At 50.2% G+C, this 27,101-nt stretch overlaps 1 protein-coding gene across 1 annotated transcript in view; it reads left to right on the top strand.

The window, feature by feature from the left end:
• Positions 1–18,641, top strand: part of LOC139242888 (ribonuclease 3-like) — a gene marked incomplete at its 3' end in the record, with an annotated part of 48,706 nt that extends 30,065 nt beyond the window's left edge. Inside the window, exons 5-9 of the mRNA XM_070870533.1 lie at positions 3,891–4,029; positions 8,419–8,479; positions 11,982–12,041; positions 16,645–16,744; positions 18,539–18,641. Coding sequence (XP_070726634.1) covers positions 3,891–4,029; positions 8,419–8,479; positions 11,982–12,041; positions 16,645–16,744; positions 18,539–18,641 — 463 coding nt within the window. The remainder of the gene's footprint in view (positions 1–3,890; positions 4,030–8,418; positions 8,480–11,981; positions 12,042–16,644; positions 16,745–18,538) is intronic.
• Between the last annotated feature and the right edge of the window lie 8,460 nt (positions 18,642–27,101).

The following is a 27,101-nucleotide window of genomic DNA, read 5'->3' as shown; positions in this document are numbered from 1 at the left end:
CGCCCTCCCGGATGCTCTTCCTCCACTTAGGGCAGTCTTTGGCCAGGGACTCCCAGGTGTTGGTGGGGATGTTGGACTTTATCAGGGAGGCTTTGAGGGTGTCCTTGAAACGTTTCCTCTGCCCACCTGGGGCTCGCTTGCCGTGTAGGAGTTCCGAGTAGAGCGCTTGCTTTGGGAGTCCTTGCTAGAAATGCTCGGGCTCTCAGGCTACGATTGGATTGGATGAACCCTGCGTTCCTACCTGGTCCAAGAGTGTAATTTGGCACGGTCGAAGAGGCCCGCATTGGTCTACAAGGAGTCATCTTTGTCATCGACTTTTTGCCAATAAAATAAGCTTGGCACAGAGAATTGCGACGAAAAATAAAACCATTGTGGTTTCTGCCTGAGAAAGCAGGGTATTGACCGGAATGATTTGGTCTCCCTGGTCACTGATCAACCCGTGGACGGTCTGGAAGTCCCCTCCAGTTAGGCGGACCATGCAATTTGCTCCAAGACAGTGACACGGACGGCAGCAAAGACGACCCGGACTCCGAGGGCTCTCGGCAATACGGCAAACGCACGCCGGTCTCTCCCGCTGAAGTCGCTTTGCCGGCGGGAAAGTAATGAGCGTGTTTGCTCTGTCGAGCACAGCGTATCGCAGCTGCTTGCTACGAGTTGGCTTGCGTTGCCCTTTTGTCCCATATGTTAGCCTGGAAAGATGCTGAAGGTTGAGGGCAGCGGTGACCTTGTCTGCTGGGAACAGCTCCATCCCTGTGCAGGGTCGGCTATCTGTCGATTTGTAGCTGTGAAGGAAGGCACTGGAGAGGGTACAGTGGAGATTTACCAGGAGGTTGCCAGGACTGGAGAATTTTAGCTATGAGGAAAGATTGGATAGACTGGGGTTGTTTTCTTTGGAACAGAGGAGGCCGAGGGAAGATTTAATTGAGGTGTATAATATTCATCATCATCATCGGCGGTCCCTCGAAACAAGGATGACTTGCCCACCCAAAAAAAAAACTACTTCCTGAAGGGTGGAAGATTCCTGTGCGTGGATTTTTTTAACGTGGGGTGACCGTTGCACACCAGCCACCACACGGGCTTGACAGAGCGAGGTCTTGGTCCAGTGGCAAGGGTTAACCAGGACGACTGGAGACCAGCTCTGCTGCACGGACCTAGTGCCGCTCACATATCGCACAGTGTGGGCTGGGCCCGTGCTGCCCCTGGGCCCTCGCCTCCCCTGGGCCCCAATCACGTCCCTCTACAATCGCTCGCCGCTCCTTCGCCCCGACCTCGCCGCTCCTGCTGTACCTGCCCAACGCTCCAATCACCGACCTGGACCTTGATGGCGTCGTTCTCTTCGCTGCCGTCGCCCTCCTGCACCAGCTCGCGCTGTACCTTGCCGTGGTCGCCACGCTGTCCATGGCTGCCGCTCCTTTTACGGCCCCGACCTGCCGCTGATGTTCCCTCGCAGCTCGGGGCCTTCACGCTGCCCATGGCCGCCAAAGTATATTATTATCAGGGGCCTAGATAGAGAGGATAGGACGAACCTATTACCCCTTAGCAGAGAGATCAATAACCAGGGGGCTTAGTTTTAAAGTAATTGAGAGGAGGTTTAGAGGGGATTTGAGGGGAAATTTCTTTACCCAGAGGGTGATGGGGGTCTGGAACTCACGGCCTGAAAGGGTGGTAGAGGCAGAAACCTTGGAATATGCACTTGGAAGTGCCGTAACCTACAGGGCTACAGACCGAGAGCTCATCATCATCATAGGCAGTCCCTCGTATCGAGGATGACTTGCTTCCATGCCAAAAACGGATGAGTTCACAGGTGTTTCAATAAAGGACCTAATATTCCAGATCTCGAACTACATCCTGAAGGGTGGAAGATGCCTGTGGGTGGATTTTTTTAATGTGTGGTGGCCGTTGCACACCAGCCACCACAAAGACCAAGAGCTGGAAAGTGGGATTAGGCTGGGTAGCTCTTTGTCAGCCGGCACAGACACGATGGGCCGAATGGCTTCCTCCTGTGCTGTAAATTTCTATGATTCTAAGGTGTCTGTAACTGTTTCTCTGCTATCATCTAGCCTACAAAAGTATGCATTTTTTTTTTATTGTGTCATTTACAGGTAGTGTCATCTATGTATATTGTAAACAGTTGTGGTCCCAGCACCGATCCCTGTGGCACACCACTAACCACCGATTTCCAACCCGAAAAGGTCCCATTTATCCCGACTCTCTGCTTTCAGTTAGCCAGCCAATTCTCGATCCATGCTAATACATTTCCTCTGACTCCGCGTACCTTTATCTTCTGCAGTAACCTTTTGTGTGGCACCTTTTGGAAATCTAAATACACCACATCCATCGGTACACCTCTATCCACCATGCTTGTTATATCCTCAAAGAATTCCAGTAAATTAGTTAAACATGATTTCCCCTTCATGAATCCATGCTGCGTCTGCTTGATTGCACTATTCCTATCTAGATGTCCCGCTATTTCTTCCTTAATGATAGCTTCAAGCATTTTCCCCACTACAGATGTTAAACTAACCGGCCTATAGTTCCCTGCCTTTTGTCTGCCCCCTTTTTTTAAACAGAGGCGTTACATTAGCTGCTTTCCAATCCGATGGTACCTCCCCAGAGTCCAGAGAATTTTGGTAGATTATAACGAATGCATCTGCTATAACTTCCGCCATCTCTTTTAATACCCTGGGATGCATTTCATCGGGACCAGGGGACTTGTCTACCTTGAGTCCCATTAGCCTGTCCAGCACTACCCCCCTAGTGATAGTGATTATCTCAAGGTGCTCCCTTCCCACATTCCCGTGACCAGCAATTTTTGGCATGGTTTTTGTGTCTTCCACTGTGAAGACCGAAGCAAAATAATTGTTTAAGGTCTCAGCCATTTCCACATTTCCCATTATTAAATCCCCCTTCTCATCTTCTAAGGGACCAACATTTACTTCGAAATAGTGCCATGGGATCTTTTACAACCACCTGAGAGGGCAGATGGGACTCCGGTTTGACAGCACCTCCGACAGTGCGACACTCCCTCAGCACTGCCCCTCCGACAGTGCAACACTCCCTCAGCACTGCACTGGGAGTGACAGCCTAGATTTTTGGGGCTCAAGTCTCTGCAGTGGGACTTGAACCCACAACCTTCTGACTCAGAGGCGAGAGTGCCGCCCACTGAGCCACAGGTGAAGCTCTTAATATTAAATCGGTATTCTTTTTAACTTGGTAAACGCTAAACTCCCCATCAAATCGTGATTAAAACAAATAGTCTTGGGCAAAGCAATGGCTTTCTGTTCAAAAGGGAGTTAGATGTGGTCCTTACAGCTGAAGGGACCAAGGGGTATGGAGAGAAAGCAGGAATGAGGTACTGAAGTTGCATGATCAGCCATGATCATATTGAATGGTGGTGCAGGCTCGAAGGGCCGAATGGCCTACTCCTGCACCTACTTTCTATGTTTCTAGAGCTATTGGGCTGAATTTCCCCGGTGATTTGCACCGTTTTTTTTTTTGGAGCAAGCTGCTCTTTTTGGCCAAGGTTGAAAAACCCCAGTTTCCTCAAATCAATTTGTACCACTTAGTTACGATATTTTTAAGTCAGTTTTTTTTTTTTAGCCACCTTACGTCACTTCTGGTCATTTTGGGAAGTTTAGGCTGGCTAAGTGTTACTCCAGTTCTGATTAGGCCAGCGTATGTGGCCTCTCTAGAAAGAGAGAGGCATATTTGGGCCCCAAAAAAATCGGGCATAACTCTTCAAGTACGCCAAAAAAATGCTTTGGGGAAAATTTAGCCTTTTCTTGGCGTACTTAAAGAGTTGCGTGTAGGTAAGATATTATCGCATCTTTGGCTTTCTGTTCAGTAATGTGTAGAATGGTTAATTCTCACCGTACATGCCTTGCCTTTAGCTTGCAATGACCCACCCGAGCCACCACCTGAATTTCGGAATGAACCCAGACCATGCCAGGAACTCCTTGTCAAACTGTGGGATTCGACAACCGAAGTATGGAGACAGGAAGGTCCATCACATGTATATGAGGAAGAAAGGTTAGTGGCAAACTTGATCTCCGCACCAATTGGGCTTCATCATTTGCTGAAAAAGTTTACGAATGTACGGACGAGCGTGTGAAGGATGATGGAGAACTGAAGGCCCTCTAGTCCAACGAACTTGTCTCTCACAATTGGGATACCTTGTGTATCACTATATACACATTCCATCCCACCCAAAGCCATGTATCTCCTGCAAGAGGCGAAAAAAGTGTTTATATTAAAAAAAAAACCTAGGCCAATCTGTGGGGCGGGGGGGGGAAATCTGAGAAATTACCCTCCGACCCATCCAGGCGATCGAAATTAGTCCAGGCGATCACTCTGACCCTGAATTTCCAGCAGTATGGTAGCACAATGGTTTTGTTACTGGACTAGTAATCCAGAGGCCTGGACTAATGATCCGGACACACGAGTTCGAATCCCTCCACGGCAGCTGGGGAATTTAAATTCAGTTAATTAACAACATTGCACCGAAATCCCGGCCTCCCCGGGTGTGTACAGGGGGTATGTGTGTGTGTGTGTACGGGGGGTGTGGGTGTGTGTGTGTGTACAAGGTGTGTGTGTGTGTGTGTGTACAAGGTGTGTGTGTGTGTGTGTGTGTGTGTGTACAGGGGTGGTGTGTGTATGGGGTGGGTGTGTGTTTGTGTGTGTACGGGGTGTGGGTGTTGGTGTGTGTATGGGGTGTGTGTGTGTGTACGGGGTGTGGGTGTGTGTGTGTACGGGGTGTGTGTGTGTACGGCTGTGTGTACGGGGGGGGGGTGTGGGTGTACGGGGGGAGTGTGTGTGTGTACACGGTGTGGGTGGGGGTGTGTGTGTGTACACGGTATGGGTGGGAGTGTATGGGTGGGAGTGTGTGTGTGTACTGGGGTGTGTGTGTGTGTGTACTGGGGTGGGGGGGTGTGTGTGTACGGGGGATGTGTGTGTATGGGGGGTGTGTGTGTACGGGATGTGGGTGTGTGTATGGGGGTGGGTGTGTGTACGGGGGGTGTGTGTGTGTGTGTGTGCAAGCGTGCGTGTGTGTATGTACGGGGTGTGTGCACAATGCGTATGCGCTGAAAACCGGCTTTTCCCATCTGTCAAGCTGGAGCATGGGTAAGATTGTGAGATTTACCCATATCTTGACCAGCAAATGTCCTCAAAACTCTTGCGCCTGATAAAAGCAAGTGCCTAGCCTACTGTTACAGGCGTAAGAGTTTTAAAATACACACAAACATTTTAAAATAAAATTTATAAAAACACATGTTATTGTTAAAAACCCTCCCCACTACGGTAATTTTATTTTAAACCATAATTTTAAAACCTTTTTTAAAAATCGGAAAAATATATATTTTTTATAATACATAAATAACTTTAAATTAATAAAAACATGTGGTGTATTTTTTCTATTAATAATGGTTTGTGTGTTTGGGGGTTTCTCATTCACAATAATGGGTTCTCCAACTTATGGAGTTCCCATTATTATGAATGAGAACATAATTTACCTGATTGGCTGCCCAGGGCCATGTGACTGCAGCTCCAGCCCTGCGCATGTGCCGACGTGCATGCGCTGCGACGCGCAGTCAGTGGGCCTCAGGACCGGGAACTCGCGTGGGGCGCAGCAGGAACAGGTCGGTGCACTGCTTTTAATAGTTTTTTTTTACCCGATCACCCGTGGGAAACAGCCGACCGGGATTTCTGGGCCAATATCTGGAATTAAAAAGCTAGTATCAGTAAGGGTGAGCATAAAATACCGGATTGTCGTAAAAACCCATCGGGTTCACTAATGCCCTTTAGGGAATGAAACCTGCCGCCCTTACCCGGTCTGGGCCTATATGTGACTCCAGACCCCACAGCAATGCGGTTGACTCTTAACTGCGCTCTGAAATGGCCCAGCGAGACACTTGGTCGTACCAAACCGCGACGACAAAAGTCAGCGCTGTGTGAGAGCACCTTCACCACACGGGACTGCAGCGGTTCAAGAAGAAGGCGGCTCACCACCACCTTCTCAAGGGGCAGTTAGGGGTGGGCAATAAATGCTGGGCCTTGCCAGCGACGCCCACATCCCGTGAACGCATAAATAAAAAATAGATATACCTGCCTTTTGTAAAGAGGTGATATCCGCCCCAACCAGAAACGGGCCCGGAGAGATTCAGCAAATCGGAGGCCCACCACAGGAGACTTTGCGAGGTCTTTTGTCCAGTTATCGACTCGATCTGTCTTTTATGATAAAAAAAAAAGGTCACGGAATTTTAAAAAAAGATGTCCTCCCTCGATATGCACGTGCGGTAAAGAAAGGGTCGTCATTGACACACGCTGGAAATCTCCCGCTGTGCCCTCCGAGTGAACAAACCCATTGGGGTTGCAAATTCCTCTTGAAATCCACCCTGGTAAGTAAGGTCACGGTTTTTTCATTTTCAGGGAAAATCGCATGGAATTGGCAGCAAGGATTCTGGATTCTCGTGCTATTAAAGTAGAACTTGACTTGCTCAGTTTCAGTAAGCCCATGGTGCTGCTCACAGTAGAACAGCCCGCAATGCTGTGAGCTTTCTCTTTCGCCGTTTGTTCTGCAACTGGACAGGGCGATGTCACGACATCGATGTCGCGTGGTGAATTTCACACGCCCTGCTTTAATATGAAACATAGAAAAATAGAAATAGGAGTAGGCCATTCAGCCCTTCGAGCCTGCAGCGCCATTCAGTATGATCATGGCTGATCATTGAACTTCAGTACCCCTTTCCTGCTTTCTCCCCATACCCCTTGACCCCTTTAGCCGTAAGGTCCACATCTAACTCCCTCTTGAATATGTCCAACGAACTGGCCTCAACAACTTTCTGTGGTAGAGAATTCCACAGGTTCACAATTCTCTGAGTGAAGAAGTTTCTCCTCATCTCGGTCCTAAATGGCTTACCCCCTTATCCTTAGACTGTGACCCCTGGTTCTGGACTTCCCCAACATCGGGAACATTCTTCCTGCATCTAACCTGTCCAATCCCATCAGAATTTTATATGCTCCAACATTTGCTCACGGGTGTCTTAAGCTGCTGTGCGCTGCACTATCTTATTGTTTCTATATTATCTATCTAATCATAGCCAGAGAATCACCTGCAATGGCTTCTCTTCCCGCCCCCCCCCCCCCATCGTTACCTCTGGTGTCCCCCCAGGATCTACCCTTGACCCCCTCCTATTTCTCATCTAATTGCTGCCCCTTGGCGACATCATCCGGAAACACAGCGTCAGTTTCCACATGTACGCTGATGACACCCAGCTCTACCTCACCCCCACTTCTCCCGACCCCTCCACGGTCTCGAAATGGTCAGACTGCTTGTCCCACATCCAGTTCTGGATGAGCAGAAATTTTCTCCCATTGAATATCGAGAAGACCGAAGCCATTGTTTTCGGTCCCTGCCACAAACTCCGTTCCCCAGCCACTGACTCCATCCCTCTCCCCAACTCCTGTCTGAGGCTGAACCAGACTGTTCACAACCTTGGTGTCATATTTGACCCTGAAATGAGCTTCCGACCACAAACCCGCAGCATAACTAAGACCGCCTGTTTCCACCTCCGTAACATCGCCTGTCTCCGTCCCTGCCTCAGCTCATCCGCTGCTGAAGCCCTCGTCAATGCCATTGTTACCTCTAGACTTGACTACTCCAATGCACTCCTGGCTGGCCTCCCACATTATACCCTACGTAAACTTGAGGTCATCCAAAACTCGGCTGCCCCGTGTCCTAACTCGCACCAAGTCCCGCTCACCCATCACCCCCTGTGCTCGCTGCCCCGTGTCCTAACTCGCACCAAGTCCCGCTCACCCATCACCCCCTGTGCTCGCTGACCTACATGGGGCTCCGGTTAAGCAACGCCTCAATTTCAAAATTCTCATCCTTGTTTTCCAAACCCTCCATGGCCCTCGCCCCTCCCTATCTCTGTAATCTCCTCCAGCCCCACAATCCCCCAAGATCTCTGCGCTCCTCTAATTCTGCCCTCTTGAGCATCCCTGATTATAATCGCTCCACCATCGGTGGCCGTGCCTTCTGTTGCCTGGGCCCCAAGCTCTGGAACTCCCTCGCTAAACCTCTCCTCTCATTCTACCTCTCATTCCTAAGTTAAGACCCTCTTTAAAACCTACCTCCTTGATCTAGCTTTTAGTCATTTGCCCTAATATCTCCTTATGTGCCTCAGTGTGAAATGTTGTTTGATAATACGCGGACACGATGGGCTGAAATGGCCTCCTTCTGTGCTGTAAATTTCTGTTTCTATGTGAGCTGCCTTGTGATGTTTTATTGCATTAAAGACACTATATAAATACAATGTTGTCCACAATATTCAGTGGTTACTGCATCTTTTATTCAATATTTCATTAGCTTGTCTTTGTGAGTGAATCACCTCCACACTTCTTGTTCCTTTTTAACAGGCATTAACACCTTAATAAACATTATGTCACGCCTTGGTCAAGATGACCCAACACCTTCAAGGTATGTGCCTGATTTATTATTTTTTTTAAAAAGCCTATGGTGTACTTTTGCTTCGGCAGCTACTTAAGTATTGAGAACAAAAGTCCTACATTAAAATTCAATAAACGTGAGCCTTCATAGTGTCAGCTGTGGCTCAGTGGGCAGCACCCTTGCCTCTGAGTCAGAAAGTTGTGGGCTCAAGTCCCACTCCAGGGACTTGAGCACAAAAAAATCTATGCCGACATTCCCAGTGCAGTGCTGAGGGAGCGCCGCACTGTCGGAGGGACAGTACTGAGGGAGCGCCGCACTGTCGGAGGGACAGTACTGAGGGAGTGCCGCACTGTCGGAGGGACAGTACTGAGGGAGTGCCGCACTGTCGGAGGGACAGTACTGAGGGAGAGCCGCACTGTCGGAGGGACAGTACTGAGGGAGTGCCGCACTGTCGGAGGGGCAGTGCTGAGGGAGCGCCGCACTGTTGGAGGGGCAGTACTGAGGGAGCGCCGCACTGTCGGAGAGGCAGTGCTGAGGGAGCGACACACTGTCGGAGGGGCAGTACTGAGGGAGCGCCGCACTGTCGGAGGGGCAGTACTGAGGGAGCGCCGCACTGTCGGAGAGGCAGTGCTGAGGGAGCGCCGCACTGTCGGAGAGGCAGTGCTGAGGGAGCGCCGCACTGTTGGGGGGGCAGTGCTGAGGGAGTGCCGCACTGTCGGAGGGGAAGTGCTGAGGGAGCGCCGCACTGTCGGAGGGGCAGTGCTGAGGGAGCGCCGCACTGTCGGAGGGACAGTACTGAGGGAGCGCCGCACTATCGGAGGGGCAGTGCTGAGGGAGCGCCGCACTGTCGGAGGGGCAGTGCTGAGGGAGCGCCGCACTGTTGGAGGGGCAGGGCTGAGCGAGTGCCATACTGAGGGAGTGTCGCACTGTCGGGGGGGCAGTGCTGAGGGAGCGCCGCACTGTCGGAGGGGCAGTACTGAGGAAGTGCCGCACTGTCGGAGGGGCAATGCTGAGGGAGCGCCGTACTGAGGGAGTGCTGCACTGTCGGAGGGACAGTACTGAGGGAGCGACACACTGTTGGAGGGGCAGTACTGAGGAAGTGCCGCACTGTCGGAGGGGCAGTGCTGAGGGAGCGACACATTGTCGGAGGGGCAGAGCTGAGAGAGCGCCGCACTGTCGGAGGGGCAGTACTGAGGGAGCGCCGCACTGTCGGAGGTGCCGTCTTTTGAATGAGACGTTAAACTGAGGCCCGTCTGATCTCTCAGGTGGACATAAAATATCCCACTGTTTGGAAGAAGAGCAGGGGAGTTATCCCCGGTGTCCTGGGGCCAATATTTATCCCTCAATCAACATCATTAAAACAGATGATCTGATCATTATCACGTTGCTATTTGTGGGAGCTTGCTGTGTGCAAATTGGCTGCCTCATTTCTTACATTACAACAGTGACTACACTCCAAAAGTATTGGCTGTAAAGCAGTTTGGGGCATCCTGAGGTTGTGAAAATTGCTGTATAAATGCAAGTCTTTCTTTCGATAGTTTGGTTTCTGTGCCTGTGATAGCATTTCCGAGTTAGAAGTTTTGTTTAAGCTTGCCCTTTTATGTTTTATCGAGTACACTTCAACTTGTCCCATCTATGAACAGGGGTTTGGCAGATATCTATAAGATAGTTTGGGCTGTGCTACTCAAGATAAAAGCAGTCACGGATAAATCGCACAGCGCTGGACAACAATCAGATCTTCCAAATTTTCAAATGCTTTCCGCCTGTTTTTATAATGGGTTTGCACTGGAGAAACGTTTCAGCTCTCCTTCCAAACACGCTGGCACCTCTCTAGTCTGAGCTGTTGTGTTGTCACACTGCATCTGCTCGTTCTCCGCTCTCGAGACGCAGCATTTGCAAAACCTTTTAGGCAGATGGGACCAGCACGAAGATGAACCCTTTAAATATAGCAATCGCACTTCCGCGCCATCTGGCTTCGTTCAAAAGCCCAGTGCTCTCTGCGTCTTCTAAATAGACGATTCTGCTGCCGATGTGTCTCTATTTGTTTCCCGGCACTGTAATGTATTTGCTTCATGGATTCTTTGCTGAAGAATTCATCGCAACACATCGCTATTAAGAACGAGTATGGCTCAGAGACATGGACCATATATAGTAGATACCTCAAATCGCTGGAGAAATACCACCAACGATGTCTCCGCAAGAGCCCGCAAATCCCCTGGGAGGACAGACGCGCCAACGTCAGCGTCCTCGAACACCGTCCCCAGCATCGAAGCACTGACCACACTTGATCAGCTCCGCTGGGCGGGCCACATTGTCCGCATGCCCGACACGAGATTCCCAAAGCAAACGCTCTACTCGGAACTCCTACACGGCAAGCGAGACCCAGGTGGGCAGAGGAAACGTTACAAGGACACCCTCAAAGCCTCCCTGATAAAGTGCAACATCCCCACTGACACTTGGGAGTCCCTGGCCAAAGACCGCCCTAAGTGGAGGAAGAGCATCCGGGAGGGCGCTGAGCACCTCGAGTCGTCGCTGAGAGCATGCAGAAAACAAGCGGAAGGAGCGTGCGGCAAACCTGTCCCACCCACCCTTTCCTTCAACCACTGTCTGTCCCACCTGTGACAGGGACTGTGGCTCTCGTATTGGACTGTTCAGTCACCTGAGAACTCACTTTGAGTGGAAGCAAGTCTTCCTCGATTTCGAGGGACTGCCTATGATGATGATTATTAGCAAAGGTTTAACAATCACACTACACATTACCGGTTCATCCACCAGGCTCACAGCTGCATACCTCATCATGAACCCCCTGAGCCCAACTGGCTGGGGTTTTATTGAGTCTTACGAACATCACGTGACTGATTAAGCCACTCACAATGCAACAGCTCTACAACTATTATTGTCAAACTTTTAAATCAAGTGGCCCCTTTTTTTTAAGGGCATCAAAAGCCACAAATTAACAACTAAACATTAAAGAGAACCTTGCTAAGTCAAAATAAATTTAAAATATTGTTCTCTGTTGAAATGATGCACTCCAGTCCCTCCGGCGCCCACCTCTCGCGGCAGGCCGGGAGCGTACCGGTAGACACCGCATGCTCCATCTCCAGGGACACCCTGGCTCGGATGTAACCCCCCGCGGAAGAGAAGCAGGCAGTCGGGCTGAACGACCGCCCGCTGCCTGGACCGGTTAAAGGCCAACTTTGCCGTGCCCAGGAGCAGTCCTACGAGGAGGCCTTCCGACCTGCCCGCTCCCCTCCGCACTCATCCAGGCAAGTGGAGAGTGTTCCATCACACTCCTGACTTGTGCCTTGTAGATGGTGGAGAGGCTTTGGGGAGTCAGGAGGTGAGAGACTCGACGCAGAATACCCAGCCTCTGACCCGCTCTTGCAGCCACAGTAAAATGCAATTGGGATTAGGATTGATATGTTTTTAATAAAAATTGCCACATAAATTAAACTCGCTCGTTAATTGTAGATTATATTAAGCGTTATATTAATAGTTACACTACAAACATCACTTTTTTTTCTTTATGAAGGATTAACCACAACGAACGGCTGGAGTTCCTGGGAGATGCGGTGGTTGAATTTTTAACAAGGTGGCCATTTTGATGTTCATACATTTAGGCTTAATGTGTAGTGACGTTTGTCATTCATTACGCTATGTATTTTTAATGAATGTGGCAGTGTGTTGGGAGCTCAGCGCAGAATGCCGTGGACTGATAGGTTAGCGCTGGTGCACACACAATCCCGCCCTGGGGAGAGAGCCAGTCTTAGTCACCGTGTTAGAGGGAGGCACAGTGCAAACCGAACACCTTTCCACCTTTAAGGTGGGATTGTGAGTTGTGAGGAGGATGCAAAGACGCTGCAAGGCGATTTAGATCGGTTGAGTGAGTGGGCAAACACATGGCAGACGCAGTATAACATGGATAAATGTGAAGTTATCCACTTTGGTAGGAAAAACATAAGGACAAAATATTATTTAAATGGTGGTAGCTTGGGAAATGCCGATGTACAGAGGGACCTGGGTGTCCTTGTACACCAGTCATTGAAACATGCCGGTGCAGCAAGCAGTTTAGGAAGGTAAATGGTATGTTGGCCTTCATTGCAAGAGGATTTGAGTACAGGAGCAAGGATGTCTCACTGCAGTTATACAGGGCCTTGGTGAGACCACACCTGGAGTACTGTGTGCAGTTTTGGTCTCCTTACCTGACAAAGGAAATACTTGTCACAGAGGGAGTGCAGCAAAGGTTCACCAGACTGATTCCTGGGATGGCAGGACTGTCTTATGAGGAGAGATTGGCTCGACTGGGCCTGTATTCACTCGAGTTTAGATGAGGAGAAATGTTTTCACTCAGAGGGTGGTGAACCTGTGGAATTCTCTACCACAGAAGGCTGTGGAGGCCAAGTCATTGAATATATTTAAGAGGGAGATAGATAGATTTCTAGAAACAAAAGGCATCAAGGGGTATGGGGAAAAAGCGGGAATATGGTGTTGAGATAGAGGATCAGCCATGATCATATTGAATGGCAGTGCAGGCTCGAAGGGCCGAATGGCCTACTACAGCTCCTATTTTCTATGTTTCCACGGAGAGGGAGAGGCAACCAATCCAAGAGCTCTTGCGGATGAGTTAGCAGCCAGTTTCAAAATGTCACCGCCTCCGAAGCCAGGGTTATTTTGTAGACAGTACACACTGCAACCACGGTGCACAGTTCTGCAGAAGGTCCCAGCGGATTGGAAAACCGCAAACGTATCACCCCTATTTTTTTTTTTCAAAAAGGAGGCAGACAACAAGCAGGAAACTACAGATCAGTTAGTCTAACATCTGTCGTTGGGAAAATGCTGGAGTCCATTATTAAGGAAGCAGTAGCAGGACATTTGGAAAAGCATGATTCAATCAAGCAGAGTCAGCACGGTTTTATGAAAGGGAAATCACGTTTAACAAATTTGCTGGAGTTCTTTGAGGATGTAACGAGCAGGGTGGATAAGGGGGAACCAGTGGATGTGGTGTATTTGGATTTCCAGAAGGCATTCGATAAGGTGCCACATAAAAGGTTACTGCACAAGATAAAAGCTCACGGGGTTGGGGGTAATATATTAGCATGGATAGAGAATTGGTTAACTAACAGAAAACAGAGAGTCGGAATAAATGGCTTATTTTCCGGTTGGCAAACTGTAACTAGTGGGGTGCCGCAGGGATCAGTGCTGGGTCCTCAACTATTTGCAATCTATATTAATGACTTGGATGAAGGGACCGAGTGTAATGTAGCCAAGTTTGCTGATGATACAAAGATGGGTGGAAAAGCAAATTGTGGGGAGGTCACAAAAATTCTGCCAAGGGATATAGACAGGCTAAGTGAGTGGGCAAACATTTGGCAGATGGAGTATAATGTGGGAAAGTGTGAGGTTATTCACTGGCAGGAAAAATGAAAAATAAAATTATTATTTAAATGGAGAGGGATTACAAAGTGCTGCAGTACAGAGGGACCTGGGGGCCCTTGTGCATGAAACACAAAAAGTTAGTATGCAGGTACAGCAAGTGATCAGGAAGGCAAATGGCCTTTATTGCAAGGGGGGATAGAGTATAAAGGCAGAGAAGTCCTGCTACAACTGTACAGGGTATTGGTGAGGCCACACCTGGAGTAATGTGTGCAGTTTTGGTCTCCGTATTTAAGGAAGGATATACTTGCATTGGAGGCTGTTCAGAGAAGGTTCACTAGGTTGATTCCTGAGATGAGGGGGTTGACTTACGAAGATAGTTTGAGTAGGTTGAGCCTGTACTCTTTGGAGTTTAGAAGAATGAGAGGTGATCTTATTGCAACATATAAGATAATGAGGGGGCTCGACAAGGTGGATGCAGAGAGGATATTTCCACTCATAGGGGAAACTAGAACTATGGGATTTAATCTCAAAATAAGGGGTCGCCCATTTAAAACATGAGATGGGGAGGAATTTCTTCTTCGGAGGGTTTTAAATCTGCGGAATTCTCTGCCCCAGAGAGCTGTGGAGGCTGGGTCATTGAATATATTTAAGGCAGAGATAGACAGATTTTTGAGTGATAAGGGAGTGAAGGGTTATGGGGAGCGGGCAGGGAAGTGGAGCTGAGTCCAAGATCAGATCAGCCATGGTCTTATTGAATGGTGGAGCAGGCTCGAGGGGCCATATGGCCGACTCTTGCTCCTATTTCTCATGTTCTTATGTCAGTGTGCGCAGTCGGGGTGAAGAGCATACTAATGTTTGGAATTGTTAGTATTTGTGCTTTTGAATATACGTTTTCTATTTAACCTGCATTGGCTCCCGGTCCAACTATGCCTCAGTTGTAAAATTGTTTTCAAATCCCTCCATGGCCCTCGCCCCCTCCCTATCTCTGTAATCTCCTCCAGCCCCACAACCCCCCCGAGATGTCTGCGCTCCTCTAATTCTGCCCTCTTGAGCATCCCTGATTATAATCGCTCCACCATCGGTGGCCATGCCTTCTGTTGCCTGAGCCCCAAGCTCTGGAACTCCCTGCCTAAACCTCTCCGCCTCTCTACCTCTCTTTCCTCCTCTAGGGACTCCCTAAAACCTACCTCTTTGACCCAGCTTTTGGTCACCAGTGCTAATTTCTCCCGATGTTGCTCGGTGTCAAATTTTTTATCTCATAATGCTCCTGTGCAGTGCCTCGGGACGTTTCCCTATGTTAAAGGCGCTATATAAATACAAGTTGTTGTTGCTATTATGTGGCTTGGTGTCAAATCTTGTTTGGTAAGCTGCAGTGAAGACCCTTCCGAGGGGAGGGGGGGGGGCGGGGGCGTGGTTTACTTCATTCACAACGCTATATAAGAACATAAGAAATAGGAGCAGGAGTAGGCCATACGGCCCCTCGAGCCTGCTCCGCCATTTAATATGATCATGGCTGATCCGATCATGGACTCAGCTCCACTTTCCCGCCCGCTCCCCATAATCCCTTATCCCTTTATCATTTAAGAAACTGTCTATCTCTGTCTTAAATTTATTCAATGTCCCAGCTTCCACAGCTCTCTGAGGCAGAGAATTCCACAGATTTACAACCCTCTGAGAGAAGAAATTTCTCCTCATCTCTGTTTTAAATGGGCGGCCCCTTATTCTAAGATCATGCCCTCTAGTTCTAGTCTCCTCCATCAGTGGAAACATCCTCTCTGCATCCACCTTGTCAAGCCCCCTCATAATCTTATACGTTTCGATGAGATCACCTCTCATTCTTCTGAATTCCAGTGAGTAGAGGCCCAACCTACTCAACCTTTCCTCATAAGTCAACCCCCTCATACCCGGAATCAACCGAGTGAACCTTCTCTGAACTGCCTCCAAGGCAAGTATATCCTTTCGTAAATATGGAAACCAAAACTGCACGCAGTATTCCAGGTGTGGCCTCACTAATACCTTATACAGCTGTAGTAAGACTTCCCTGCTTTTATACTCCATCCCCTTTGCAATAAAGGCCAAGATACCATCGGCCTTCCTGATCACTTGCTGTTCCTGCATACTATCCTTTTGTGTGTCATGCACAAGTAACCCCCAGGTCCCGCTGTACTGCAGCACTTTGCAATCTTTCTCCATTTAAATAGTAACTTGCTCTTTGATTTTTTTCTGCCAAAGTGCACGACCTCACACTTTCCAACATTATACTCCATCTGCCAAACTTTTGCCCACTCACTTGGCCTGTCTATGTCCTTTTGCAGATTTTTTGTGTCCTCCTCACACATTGCTTTTCCTCCCATCTTTGTATCGTCAGCAAACTTGGCTACGTTACACTCAGTCTCTTCTTCCAAGCCGTTTATATAGATTGTAAATAGTTGGGGTCCCAGCACTGATCCCTGCGGCACCCCACTAGTTACTGGTTGCCAACCCGAGAATGAACCATTTATCCCGACTCTCTGTTCTCTGTTCGTCAGTTAAATGAAAGTGGTTGGTGGGCATTATCTCCAATTTAATAAGTATTCTCAATTATGCGATGTGCAAAAATGATCCTCGCCACGTCTGAGAAACACTTTGGGCATGGATCGGAAATTCCAATCGACGGTAACCTGGTGGAACGACAGCTTTGTCAAATTGCACGCAACAGATTCCAAGTGTGCCAAAGGTATTGCCGATGTTCGGTGATCCAGGGAGCTTTGCGGGGGCATTGCCGTTTTGTCAAGCGTCTTATTTAACTTTCCCCCCCCTTTGCTTCTTTCTGCTTGCAGCGTGCACTTGTACTTTCTTTTCCCCAATCTGGAGGAAGGTGGGTTAGCAACCTACCGCACTGCGATTGTGCAGAACCAACACCTCGCGATGCTGGCCAAGGTCAGTATTCTGAGTGACGGGAGAGCCCATTGTATTGCTGCGCTGTCATTTCTTCCTGGGGCCCTGTTGTCAGCTCGTGTGGCAAAGGTACGAGAGAAATGTATGGTCCACGATCCTTTTTACAGCAGTGCGCCAAGACAGCTGGTCCTTTTTAATAATTCAGTAAAATCATCAGAATTAGGAGCAGGGGTTGGCCACACGGCCCCTCGAGCCTGCTCCGCCATTCACTGAGATCGCGGCTGATCTTTGACCTCAACTCCACTTTCCCGCCCGATCCCCATATCCCTCGATTCCCCGAGAGTCCAAAGATTTATCGATCTTAGCCTCGAATATACTCAACGACTGGGCATCCACAGCCCTCTGGGGCAGAGAATTCCAAAGATTCACCACCCTCTGAGTGAAGAAATTCCTCCTCATCTCAGTCCTAAATGGCCGACCCCTTATCCTGAAGTTATGCCCACTGGTTCTAGACTCTCCAACCCGGTGGAAACAACCTCTCCGCATCTACTCTGTCAATCCTCCTCGGAATCTTGGGTGTTTTAATGAGATCACCTCTCATTCATCTAAACTCCAGAGAGTATAAGCCCAATCTACTCAACCTCTCCTCATAGGGCAACCCTCTCATGCCATGAATCAGTCTAGTGAACGTTGCATCTCCTCGAAAGCAAGTGTGTCTTACCTTGGGTAAGGAGACAAAAATTGTACACGGTACTTCAGTCAATGTCCCTTTATGTTTTCATTTCTTTTGCTGTCAGCCAGGGCTCAGTGGGCAGCACTCTCGTCTCTGAGTCAGGAGGTTGTGAGTTCAAGTCCCCACTCCAGAGACTTGAGCACAAAAATCTCGGCTGATACTCCCAGTGCAGTGCTGAGGGAGCGCCGCACTGTCGGAGGGGCAGTGCTGAGGGAGCGCCGCACTGTCGGAGGGGCAGTGCTGAGGGAGCGCCGCACTGTCGGAGGGGCAGTGCTGAGGGAGCGCCGCACTGTTGGAGGTGCTGTCTTTCAGATGAGTCGTTAAACCGAGGCCCCGTCTGCTCTCTCAGGTGGATGTAAAAGATCCCGTGGCACTATTTTGAAGAAGAGCAGGGGAGTTCTCCCCGGTGTCCTGGGGCCAATATTTATCCCTCAATCAACATAACAAAAGCAGATTATCTGGTCATTACATCATTGCTGTTTGTGCGAGCTTGCTGTGCGTAAATTGACGTTTCCTACATTACAACATTGACTACACTTCATAATGTAACTTATTGGCTGTAATGTGCTTTGAGACGCCTTGAGGTCATGAACGGGGCTATAGAAATGCAAGTCTTTGATTTCTTTCATGGTAGAATTGGCCAATTGTGACCTCTTGGTTTGATAGTCTGGTACCATTAAAGACGTACAGGTTGAGCCTCCCTTACCCGGAACCCTCGGGACCTGGCCTGTTCTGGATAAGGGATTTTTCCGGACGAGGGGTGGTCACGTTAAATTGGATGGTACAGGTACTGAGCAAGGGGATATCGGGGCTGGCTGGCCTGGGGCTGGGAGTGCGGCAGAGAGATCATTGGGCCGGGTGGAGGGATGGTGGATCGCGGGGTCAGGCCTGCGATTGCGGGAGTCGGCAGCGAGGTAGGACTTCGATTTTGTTCATGTCGGAGTTCTGCGCATGCGCCACCCGGTGGCCGGGAATGGTTCTGGACGAGGGGTGGTTCCGGATCAGGGAGTTCTGGATAAGGGAGGTTCAACCTGTACTACCCTTCGAAGGGTCTTGCCTTCAGAAAATGTATCTCCAATTTAGATTGGTGTTTCTTCCTACAGAAGCTGGAATTAGACCGATTCATGCTGTACGCCCACGGACCTGACCTCTGCAGAGAATCGGATCTCCGTCACGCCATGGCCAATTGTTTTGAAGCCCTGATAGGTAATTTAAAAACTGGTTGCAACCGGTTCAAGATGTGGTTTAGAGGAGCACTGTTCAACCAGCCAGGTTAGAGAGGGCCGAATAGTGTGAAGGATTCAACTGCTCAGTCATCACTTTGAGCTGCCGCGCTGTCGGTATTTTCCTGAGAAACCACAATTCTGAGATCTGTTTTTTTTTTTGTATTCGTAAGAACGCGAGAAATGGGACCATACGGCCCCTCGAGCCTGCTCTCCGCCATTCAGTAGTTCCATGTCTGATCTGATCTTGGCCTCGACCCGCTCCCCCTAACCCTTGGCTCTCCTCGCTGTCTTGTGAGCGCTTCCGTGTATGTGTCGCAGTGCGCGTGACCAAAGCCCTGCTTTTCCCTGAATTGAGAGCAGTGCGGAACTGGCAGTATAACTTTGTTCTGTCAGCTTGCACCTCTCTCAGCTGTCACTGCTTTTAAGAGATGTCTGTAGGATACAGGTAACTCGCGACGCTGTCAGCAGTTGCATTGGAATAGCCATAACTAAAGTCGGGCAACAATTGCTTCAGCCCATCTGTGCATTCCAGTAATTTTATTTTTATTCGTTCCTGGGATGTGGGCGTCGCTGGCAAGGCCGGCGTTTATTGCCCATCCCTAATTGCCCCTTGAGAAGGTGGTGGTGAGCCGCCGCCTTGAACCGCTGCAGTCCCGTGTGGTGAAGGTGCTCCCACACAGTGCTGTTGGGGAGGGAGTTCCGGGATTGTGACCCAGCGACGATGAAGGAACGGCCGATATATTTCCAAGTTGGGATGGTGTGTGACTGGGAGGGGAACGTGGAGATGATGGTGCGCCTGCTGCCCTTGTTCTTCTAGGTCCGCAGGTCGGGCTATAAAAGAGCTGGAGCAGCGAACCACTTTAACCTCCAGAGCGAGCTGCTCCAAGTGTGTAACAATTCTGAGATGGGCGACTGGGTGACGTCATCAAAACCCTGGTCGCCGTTTTGGAGCGTGGGCAGGAACATCGGCAGGGCCCAGGTACAGAGGAATGGGAAGGTCGGGGCAGATGAGCGGTGAGTGTTTGTGGCGAGATGCGGTGAATGTTTATGGCGGAGGAGCGGCGAGAGATCGTGGCGGAGGTGTGACAAATGAGGGTACCGGGCCCAGAAGAGCCGAGGGCCCGGGGGCAGCACGGGCCCAGCCCACACTGTGCGATATGTGCGCGCACTAGGTCCGTGCAGCAGAGCTGGTCTCCAGTCGTCCTGGTTAACCCTTGCCACTGGACCAAGACCTCGCTCTGTCAAGCCCCGTGTGGTGGCTGGTGTGCAACGGTCACCCCACGTTAAAAAAAAATCCATGCACAGGCATCTTCCACCCCCTCAACTGGAGTTCAGGACTGGAACATCGGGTCCTTCATTGAAACACCTGTGAATTCTTCCTCGTTCGAGGGACCGCCTATGATGATGATGATGATGATGGTAGAGGTCGCGGGTTTGGGAGACTTATTAATTTCCGCTGATCACTACAAGGCCTTACTTACTTTAGGACTGCTGCTTGAAAATGCATTGGAGAGCAAATTTGCCCAGTCTGGCGCTCCCAGCAGTGAGTCCTGCTGCAAGGGAGTACCCGTCAGAAAATACAATAGGTAGAAATTGCGCTTGGAGGCGGATACTAGTACAAGCAGGCCTTACTCCGGCTTTTACCCGGCGTAAGAATTTCGAGGGCCTTCGCTGGGCAGAAGTTGAGCGAATAGCCTCAACTGGCCCATTTTCTTTCGGATTGGTACGATCTGTTAAGAGGGTTGTTGACCGATCGCAAGTTCTGGGGCATGCCTCAAGCTGGAACTTGTGGGGCCTTGGACGGGCGTGGGCTCACCTCGTTACGCGCCCCGGCGGGGCTGCAAATTCAGCCCGTGTTGTCGCCAGTGTTCCCGTTAACCCGCCCAGGCCCGCGCGCCGTCTTTTAACCGAGGAGGACGGAAATGCGCGGAAATTTGAATGGGCCACGCAGCCCCTTAAAGGGGCCACGCTCCCCCCTCCTCCCCGCCCCCCCCCCAAAAAAAAAATTAGCAGTACTTGTAGCCATACCTCCAACCAACACTTACACTCACTCGGGGCCCGATAATGAATCTCGCTTTAGGTGTGTACATTATCGGGCAGATTTCCGTCCATGATGTTGTACCTAGCGAGGATGGGTCAGAGGGTTGTCGGCAGGGTACATTTCACTACGTTAAAGGCGCTATATCAGTACGATTTGTTGTTGTTGAGTGCCTGCATTCCCAGATAGATTGTACGCCATTTAGGTAAGCCATTTAGGACCGAGATGAGGAGAAACGTCTTCACCCAGAGAATTGTGAACCTGTGGAATTCTCTACCACAGAAAGTTGTTGAGGCCAGTTCGTTCGATATATTCAAAAGGGAGTTAGATGTGGCCCTTACGGCTAAAGGGATCAAGGGGTATGGAGAGAAAGCAGGAATGGGGTACTGAGGTGATGATCAGCCATGATCTTATTGAATGGTGGTGCAGGCTCGAAGGGCCGAATGGCCGACTCCTGCACCGATTTTCTATGTTTCTATCAGACATGGACTGCTCGGCAGTTACTGTATTGTCTCCGTGACCTCAGTGACTCCCGTCAGTGTATAAAAGCTGAAACGTTCAGCGCGCAAACTGAAGTCATGAGCTGTACTAAGTCTGTCGTTAACCCCAGTGACCTGTGCGGGCTTCAATCTTCACTGAACCTTGCCTTTGTGTCGGTGCAGGAGTTAATCCTGAACCAAGGATCCTGAACGATCACCAGCTCGGTGTGAAATTTTTTTTTTTGTCTCGTGATGCTCCCGCGGAGCACCTCGGGACGTTTCACTCGGTTAAAGGCGCTATATAAATGCAAGTTATCATTGTTGTTAAATGCAGTAAGGTCCTCTACACCAGAGAAATGGCTTAAGACAAATAGATGTTCTGCCACACCTGAAACTGCGGCATTTTACAGTCGGGAGACAACCCATGGTCATCGACGACGCTGCAATAAGCCTTTCGGGTTTGAGAGCAAATATTGAATTTCCACAAACTTGCTCCAATCATTAACATACGCTAATTGATCTCCTCGAGTGCTGTGCACAGGGAACAAGACAATGAGGAATCGGGAAGCACGTTAGATAATTGGACCAGGCAGGCATAATTCAATCCCCGCTTTAAGCTCGTACAGTTCTGTTCTCGCGGTTACCTGATAATTGCTTGATTTAAATTGAACATAAGAAATAGGAGCAGGAGTAGGCCATTTGGTCCCTCGAGCCTGCTCAGCCATTTAATAAGATCATGGCTGATCTTTTTCGGGGTATTGGGAAAGAAAGAAAGACTTGCATTTATATAGCGCCTTTCACAAACTCCGGATGTCTCAAAGCGCTTTACGACCAATAAAGTACTTTTTGGAGTGTAGTCACTGTTGTAATGTGGGAAATGCTGCAGCCAATCAGTGCACAGCAAGCTCCCACACACAGCAATGTGATAATGACCGGATAATCTATATTTTAGTGATGTTAACTTAGCGATAAATATTGGCCCAGGACACTGGGGATAACTCCCCCTGCTGTTCTTCGACACATGGGATCTTTTATGTCCACCTGGGAGAGCAGACGGGGCCTTGGTTTAACGTCTTATCCAAAAGACGGCACCTCCGACAGTACAGCACTCCCTCAGCACTGTCCCTCCGACAGTGCGGCGCTCCCTCAGTACTGCCCCCTGACAGAGCGGCACTCCCTCGGTACTGCCCCTCCGACAGTGCAGCACTCCCTCAGTACTGCCTCCTCCGACAGTGCAGCACTCCCTCTGCACTGCCCCTCCGACAGTGCGGCGCTCCCTCAAAACTGCCCCTCTGACAGTGCAGCACTCCCTCAGTACTGCCCTTCCGACAGTGCGGCGCTCCCTCAGTACTGCCCCTCCCAACAGTGCAGCACTCCCTTGGCACTGCCCCTCCGACAGAGCGGCCTCCCTCAGCACTGCCCCTCCCGACAGTGCAGCACTCCCTCGGTACTACTCCTCCGACAGTGCGGCGCTCCCTCAGTACTGCACTGGGAGTGTCAACCTCGATTTTTTTGCTCAAGTCCCTGGAATGGGACTTGAACCCACAACCTTCTGACTCAGAGGGGAGAGAGAGAGAGAGAGAGAGAGAGCTGCCCACTGAGCCACAGATGACACTGGAGGGGACAAAATTGTAAAAAAAAAAATTGTGTTCCTAACACAGATGAGACTGCACACAGGGAGGTTAAAGTAACAGTGACCTCAGTCTTTATTAAGACATTCCAGAGTGAGGAACAGGCCTTAGGGGCCGGCTTATATACAGTGCTCCCAAGGGATGCTGAGATCCCTTGGGACTTCAGGGGATGCGCTCCCTGGTGGTGGAGCATGGGAGTGCATGCTTTACAGATACACAACAAAAAAGTTTAAAAAAAAACAATATTTGTACTTCAGTTAGAAACAATTTAAAACGTCAGTGGCCGTCTTCAGCACTGAGGATCTTTTAAGAACATAAGAAATAGGAGCAGGAGTAGGTCATACGGCCCCTCGAGCCTGCTCCGCCATTTAATATGATCATGGCTGATTCGATCATGGACTCAGGTCAACTTCCCCACCCGCTCCCCATAACCCCTTATCCCCTTATCGTTTAAGAAACTCGTCTATTTCTGTCTTAAATTTGTTCAATGTCCCAGCTTCCACAGCTCTCTGGGGCAGTGAATTCCACAGATTTACAACCCTCAGAAGAAATTTCTCCTCATCTAAGTTTCAAATGGGCGGCCCCTTATTCTAAGATTGTGCCCCCTGTTATGTAGTTAACCCCTTGTAACCTGTATGACACCTGACCACCAGAGGGCCCACCTGTTGGGAGTCCCAAGGGATCCCAGCATCCCTTGGGAGCACGGTATATAAGCAGGCCACCCTCGAGGTACCTGCACTCTGGAGTCTTATTAAAGGAGCTAAGGTCACATTTGCTCATTACACACAGTACTCAGTTTCATTCTTTATTATGAATGTACCACCCTCTAGTTCTAGTCTCCCCCATCAGTGGAAACATCTTCTCTGCATCCACCTTGTCAAGACTCCTCATAATCTTATACGTTGCGATAAGATCACCTCTCATTTGTACTCGAAGTCAAAAGAGGGTTTGGAAATTACAACCCGTGAGACCACAGCTCTGAAGAGGAGGAGCTTGGGATCAAATTCTCATCACTGAAAGTAGCACAGAGGGCTGCTCTCGGCAATTTTGCAGTGCTGATTGTCAGAGGACCTGAGGGAACTTTGATTAGTGACGCTCTCGGGCTGACTGGCGTAATCATCAGATTAGCGAGGGCGCCACCGTGTGTGGTGAACCGTGCTCCTCTTCGCTCTGCAACGTCAGACTGTGTCCCCGCGGCTGATTGAAGCCCCTCTGCGCAGACATCACAACCCGCCTCCCACTCTCTCCAGCCGAGGTGATCAAAGGCGGGGGGGGGGGGCAGCGATCTTCTGTGCCCCTTTGCCTGATGCTCTCCATCACCCTTTCGAAGTGGAGCCAGAAAGAGCGCATTCATTTGCAAGCATTTATAATCAGTGCAGCGATCTCCTTTGTTGGTCTCGTTTGGACGCGTCCTCGTCGGAAAGGGAGCTTCACGAAGGCAAACGTGACACATTGTGTAGAAAAAGTGTATGTGGAACACTACTTCAGTGTACTCCAGTGCTGCGCTGTCGGAGGGGCAGTGCTGAGGGAGTGCCGCACTGTCGGAGGGGCAGTACTGAGGGAGCGCCGCACTGTCGGAGGGGCAGTACTGAGGGAGCGCCGCACTGTCGGAGGGGCAGTGCTGAGGGAGTGCTGCGCTGTCGGAGGGGCAGTGCTGAGGGAGTGCCGCACTGTCGGAGGGGCAGTACTGAGGGAGCGCCGCACTGTCGGAGGGGCAGTACTGAGGGAGCGCCGCACTGTCGGAGGGGCAGTGCTGAGGGAGCGCCGCACTGTCGGAGGGGCAGTGCTGAGGGAGCGCCGCACTGTCGGAGTGGCAGTACTGAGGGAGCACCGCACTGATATGAGACGTTAAACCGAGGCCCCGTCTCGGGTGGATGTAAAAGATCCCATGGCATTATTTCGAAGAGCAGCCAGGGGAGTTATCCCCGGTGTCCTGGGCCCAATATTTATCCCTCAAATCATCATCACTAAAACAGATTATCTGGTCATCATCACATTGCTGTTTGTGGGAGCTTGCTGTGCGCAAATTGGCTGCCGCGTTTCCCACATTACAACAGTGACTACACTTCTACAAAGTACTTTACTGGCTTTCCCAGAGGAAACGTTACAGGGACACCCTCAAAGCCTCCCTGATAAAGTGCAACATCCCCACCGACACCTGTGAGTCCCTGGCCAAAGACCGCCCTAAGTGGAGGAAGTGCATCCGGGAGGGCGCTGAGCACCTCGAGTCTCGTCGCCGAGAGCATGCAGAAAGCCAGCGCAGGCAGCGGAAGTTGTTGTTGTAGTGTCAAGAAACTATTTTTGCTTCATTTCAATATTCTAGCATTGAAGGATTTCCATTTTATGTATGCTCTTCTGAGATTGCTGTTGAGGCATGTTCCAGGGCACAGTTGAGCAAATTTTACCCTACATCTATTTTTTCTTGGAGTGTTTGATGTGAATTTTGAACGCTACACGTTAGCCTGCCGAAACACTAGGGTGGTTGCGTCGTGTTTATTGCCAAGTTCTACCTCGGCCTCTCTCAGCTTTTCCTTCGCTCTCGCCTCTCGCTTGCAATCCTTATCTTAGTTACTTACTTATCAATCACTTGCCTCACTGAGGCCCCGGCAGCTCGGAACGCTCGCTTTCCCAGGCGGTCCCACCAGGGGGCGCTCTGCGGCGCGCCACGGATCGGGCGGCAGACAAATATTGAGCCGGTGTTCCACACCGGCTCGCCTCCCCCCGGGTGGTAATGCTCCGCGTCCCTTCGATACTGGCACCGAATGTCCTGCCGGGGCACTCGAAGCTGGCCTCCCCCCCCCCCCCCCCCCCCCCCCCTCCCCCTGCCCAGAACTGCTTACCGCTGCCCCTCCGGGGTGCTGGCAGAGACCGAAAATCCAACCCCCACAGTATTTGTATTTTAGCCATCATCATCATCATCATCATAGGCAGTCCCTCGGAATCGAGGAAGAGTTGCTTCCACTCTAAAAGTGAGTTCTCAGGTGGCTGAACAGTCCAATACGGGAATTACAGTCTCTGTCACAGGTGGGACAGATAGTCGTTGAGGGAAAGGGTGGGTGGGGAGTCTGGTTTGCCGCACGCTCCTTCCGCTGCCTGCGCTTGGTTTCTGCATGCTCTCGGCGACGAGACTCGAGGTGCTCAGCACCCTCCCGGATGCACTTCCTCCACTTAGGGCGGCCTCTGGCCAGGGACTCCCAGGTGTCGGTGGGGATGTTGCACTTTATCAGGGAGGCTTTGAGGGTGTCCGTGTAACGCTTCCTCTGCCCACCTGGGGCTTGTTTGCCGTGAAGGAGTTCCGAGTAGAGCGCTTGCTTTGGGAGTCTCGTGTCGGGGCATGTGGACAATGTGGCCCGCCCAGCGGAGCTGGTCGAGTGTGGTCAGTGCTTCGATGCTGGGGCTGTTGGCCTGGTCGAGGACGCTAATGTTGATGTATTTTAGTGACGGAAAAATTAAAACGCTAGTGGTCGTCTTCGCATCTTTGTACAAAAAGTCAAATCACGGTTTTGAAAGTCTTGTCTGTGAGTCACCTGTTCCGTGTGGAGATGGACTTCGGGATAAGCTGTTCCTCCGCCTAAAATAGCACCGGAGGCTGTTCCCAGACACTGCTAATCGTGATTGTCCCGAAGATTTCAGGGAGCTTTAATTAGTGACAGCCCTGGGTGAACTGGGGTAATCATCAGGTTGAGGAGCACACGCTGAATTATCAGCTGAATGGTCTTCCTCGTCCATATTTATCTTGTGATCTTTATAAACAAAAAGCCGCAGAGTAACGGAGGCAGGAACCTTGGAATCGGTTGACGAGACTGACTGTTGTAGAGCTGTACACCGGCACTCAGGGGAACAGAGAGGGTAGATAGAGAGAACTGTTCCCGCTGGTTGGGGAGTCTGGGACTAGGGGGCTTACTCGAACCATCAGACCCAGACCTTTCAGGAGTGAAATTAGGAAACACTTCTACACACACAGGCAGTTGATACTAGATCAATTGTTGATTTTAAATCTGAGATTAATAGATTTTTGTTAACCAAAGGCATTCAGGGATACGGGGCAAAGGCGGCTATATGGAGTTCGGACGCAGATCAGTCGTGATCTCATTGAATAACGGAACAGGCTCGAGGGGCTGAATGGCCTCCTCCTGTTTCACTGCAAATTTTTCCCCTTCAAGTATTTATCCAATTACTTTTTTTGAAAGTTACTATTGAATCTGCTCCCACTGCCCTTTCAGTCAGCACGTTCCCGATCACAACAACTCGCTGCGTTAAAAAGAGATAATGTCTTCTCCTGTTCCTTTGCT

The sequence above is a fragment of the Pristiophorus japonicus genome, unplaced genomic scaffold (assembly GCF_044704955.1).
Source record: "Pristiophorus japonicus isolate sPriJap1 unplaced genomic scaffold, sPriJap1.hap1 HAP1_SCAFFOLD_1512, whole genome shotgun sequence".
Taxonomy (NCBI): domain Eukaryota; kingdom Metazoa; phylum Chordata; class Chondrichthyes; family Pristiophoridae; genus Pristiophorus; species Pristiophorus japonicus.
The sequence above is the reverse complement of the archived record's forward strand: the minus strand, read 5'-3'. Positions and strand labels throughout refer to the sequence as shown.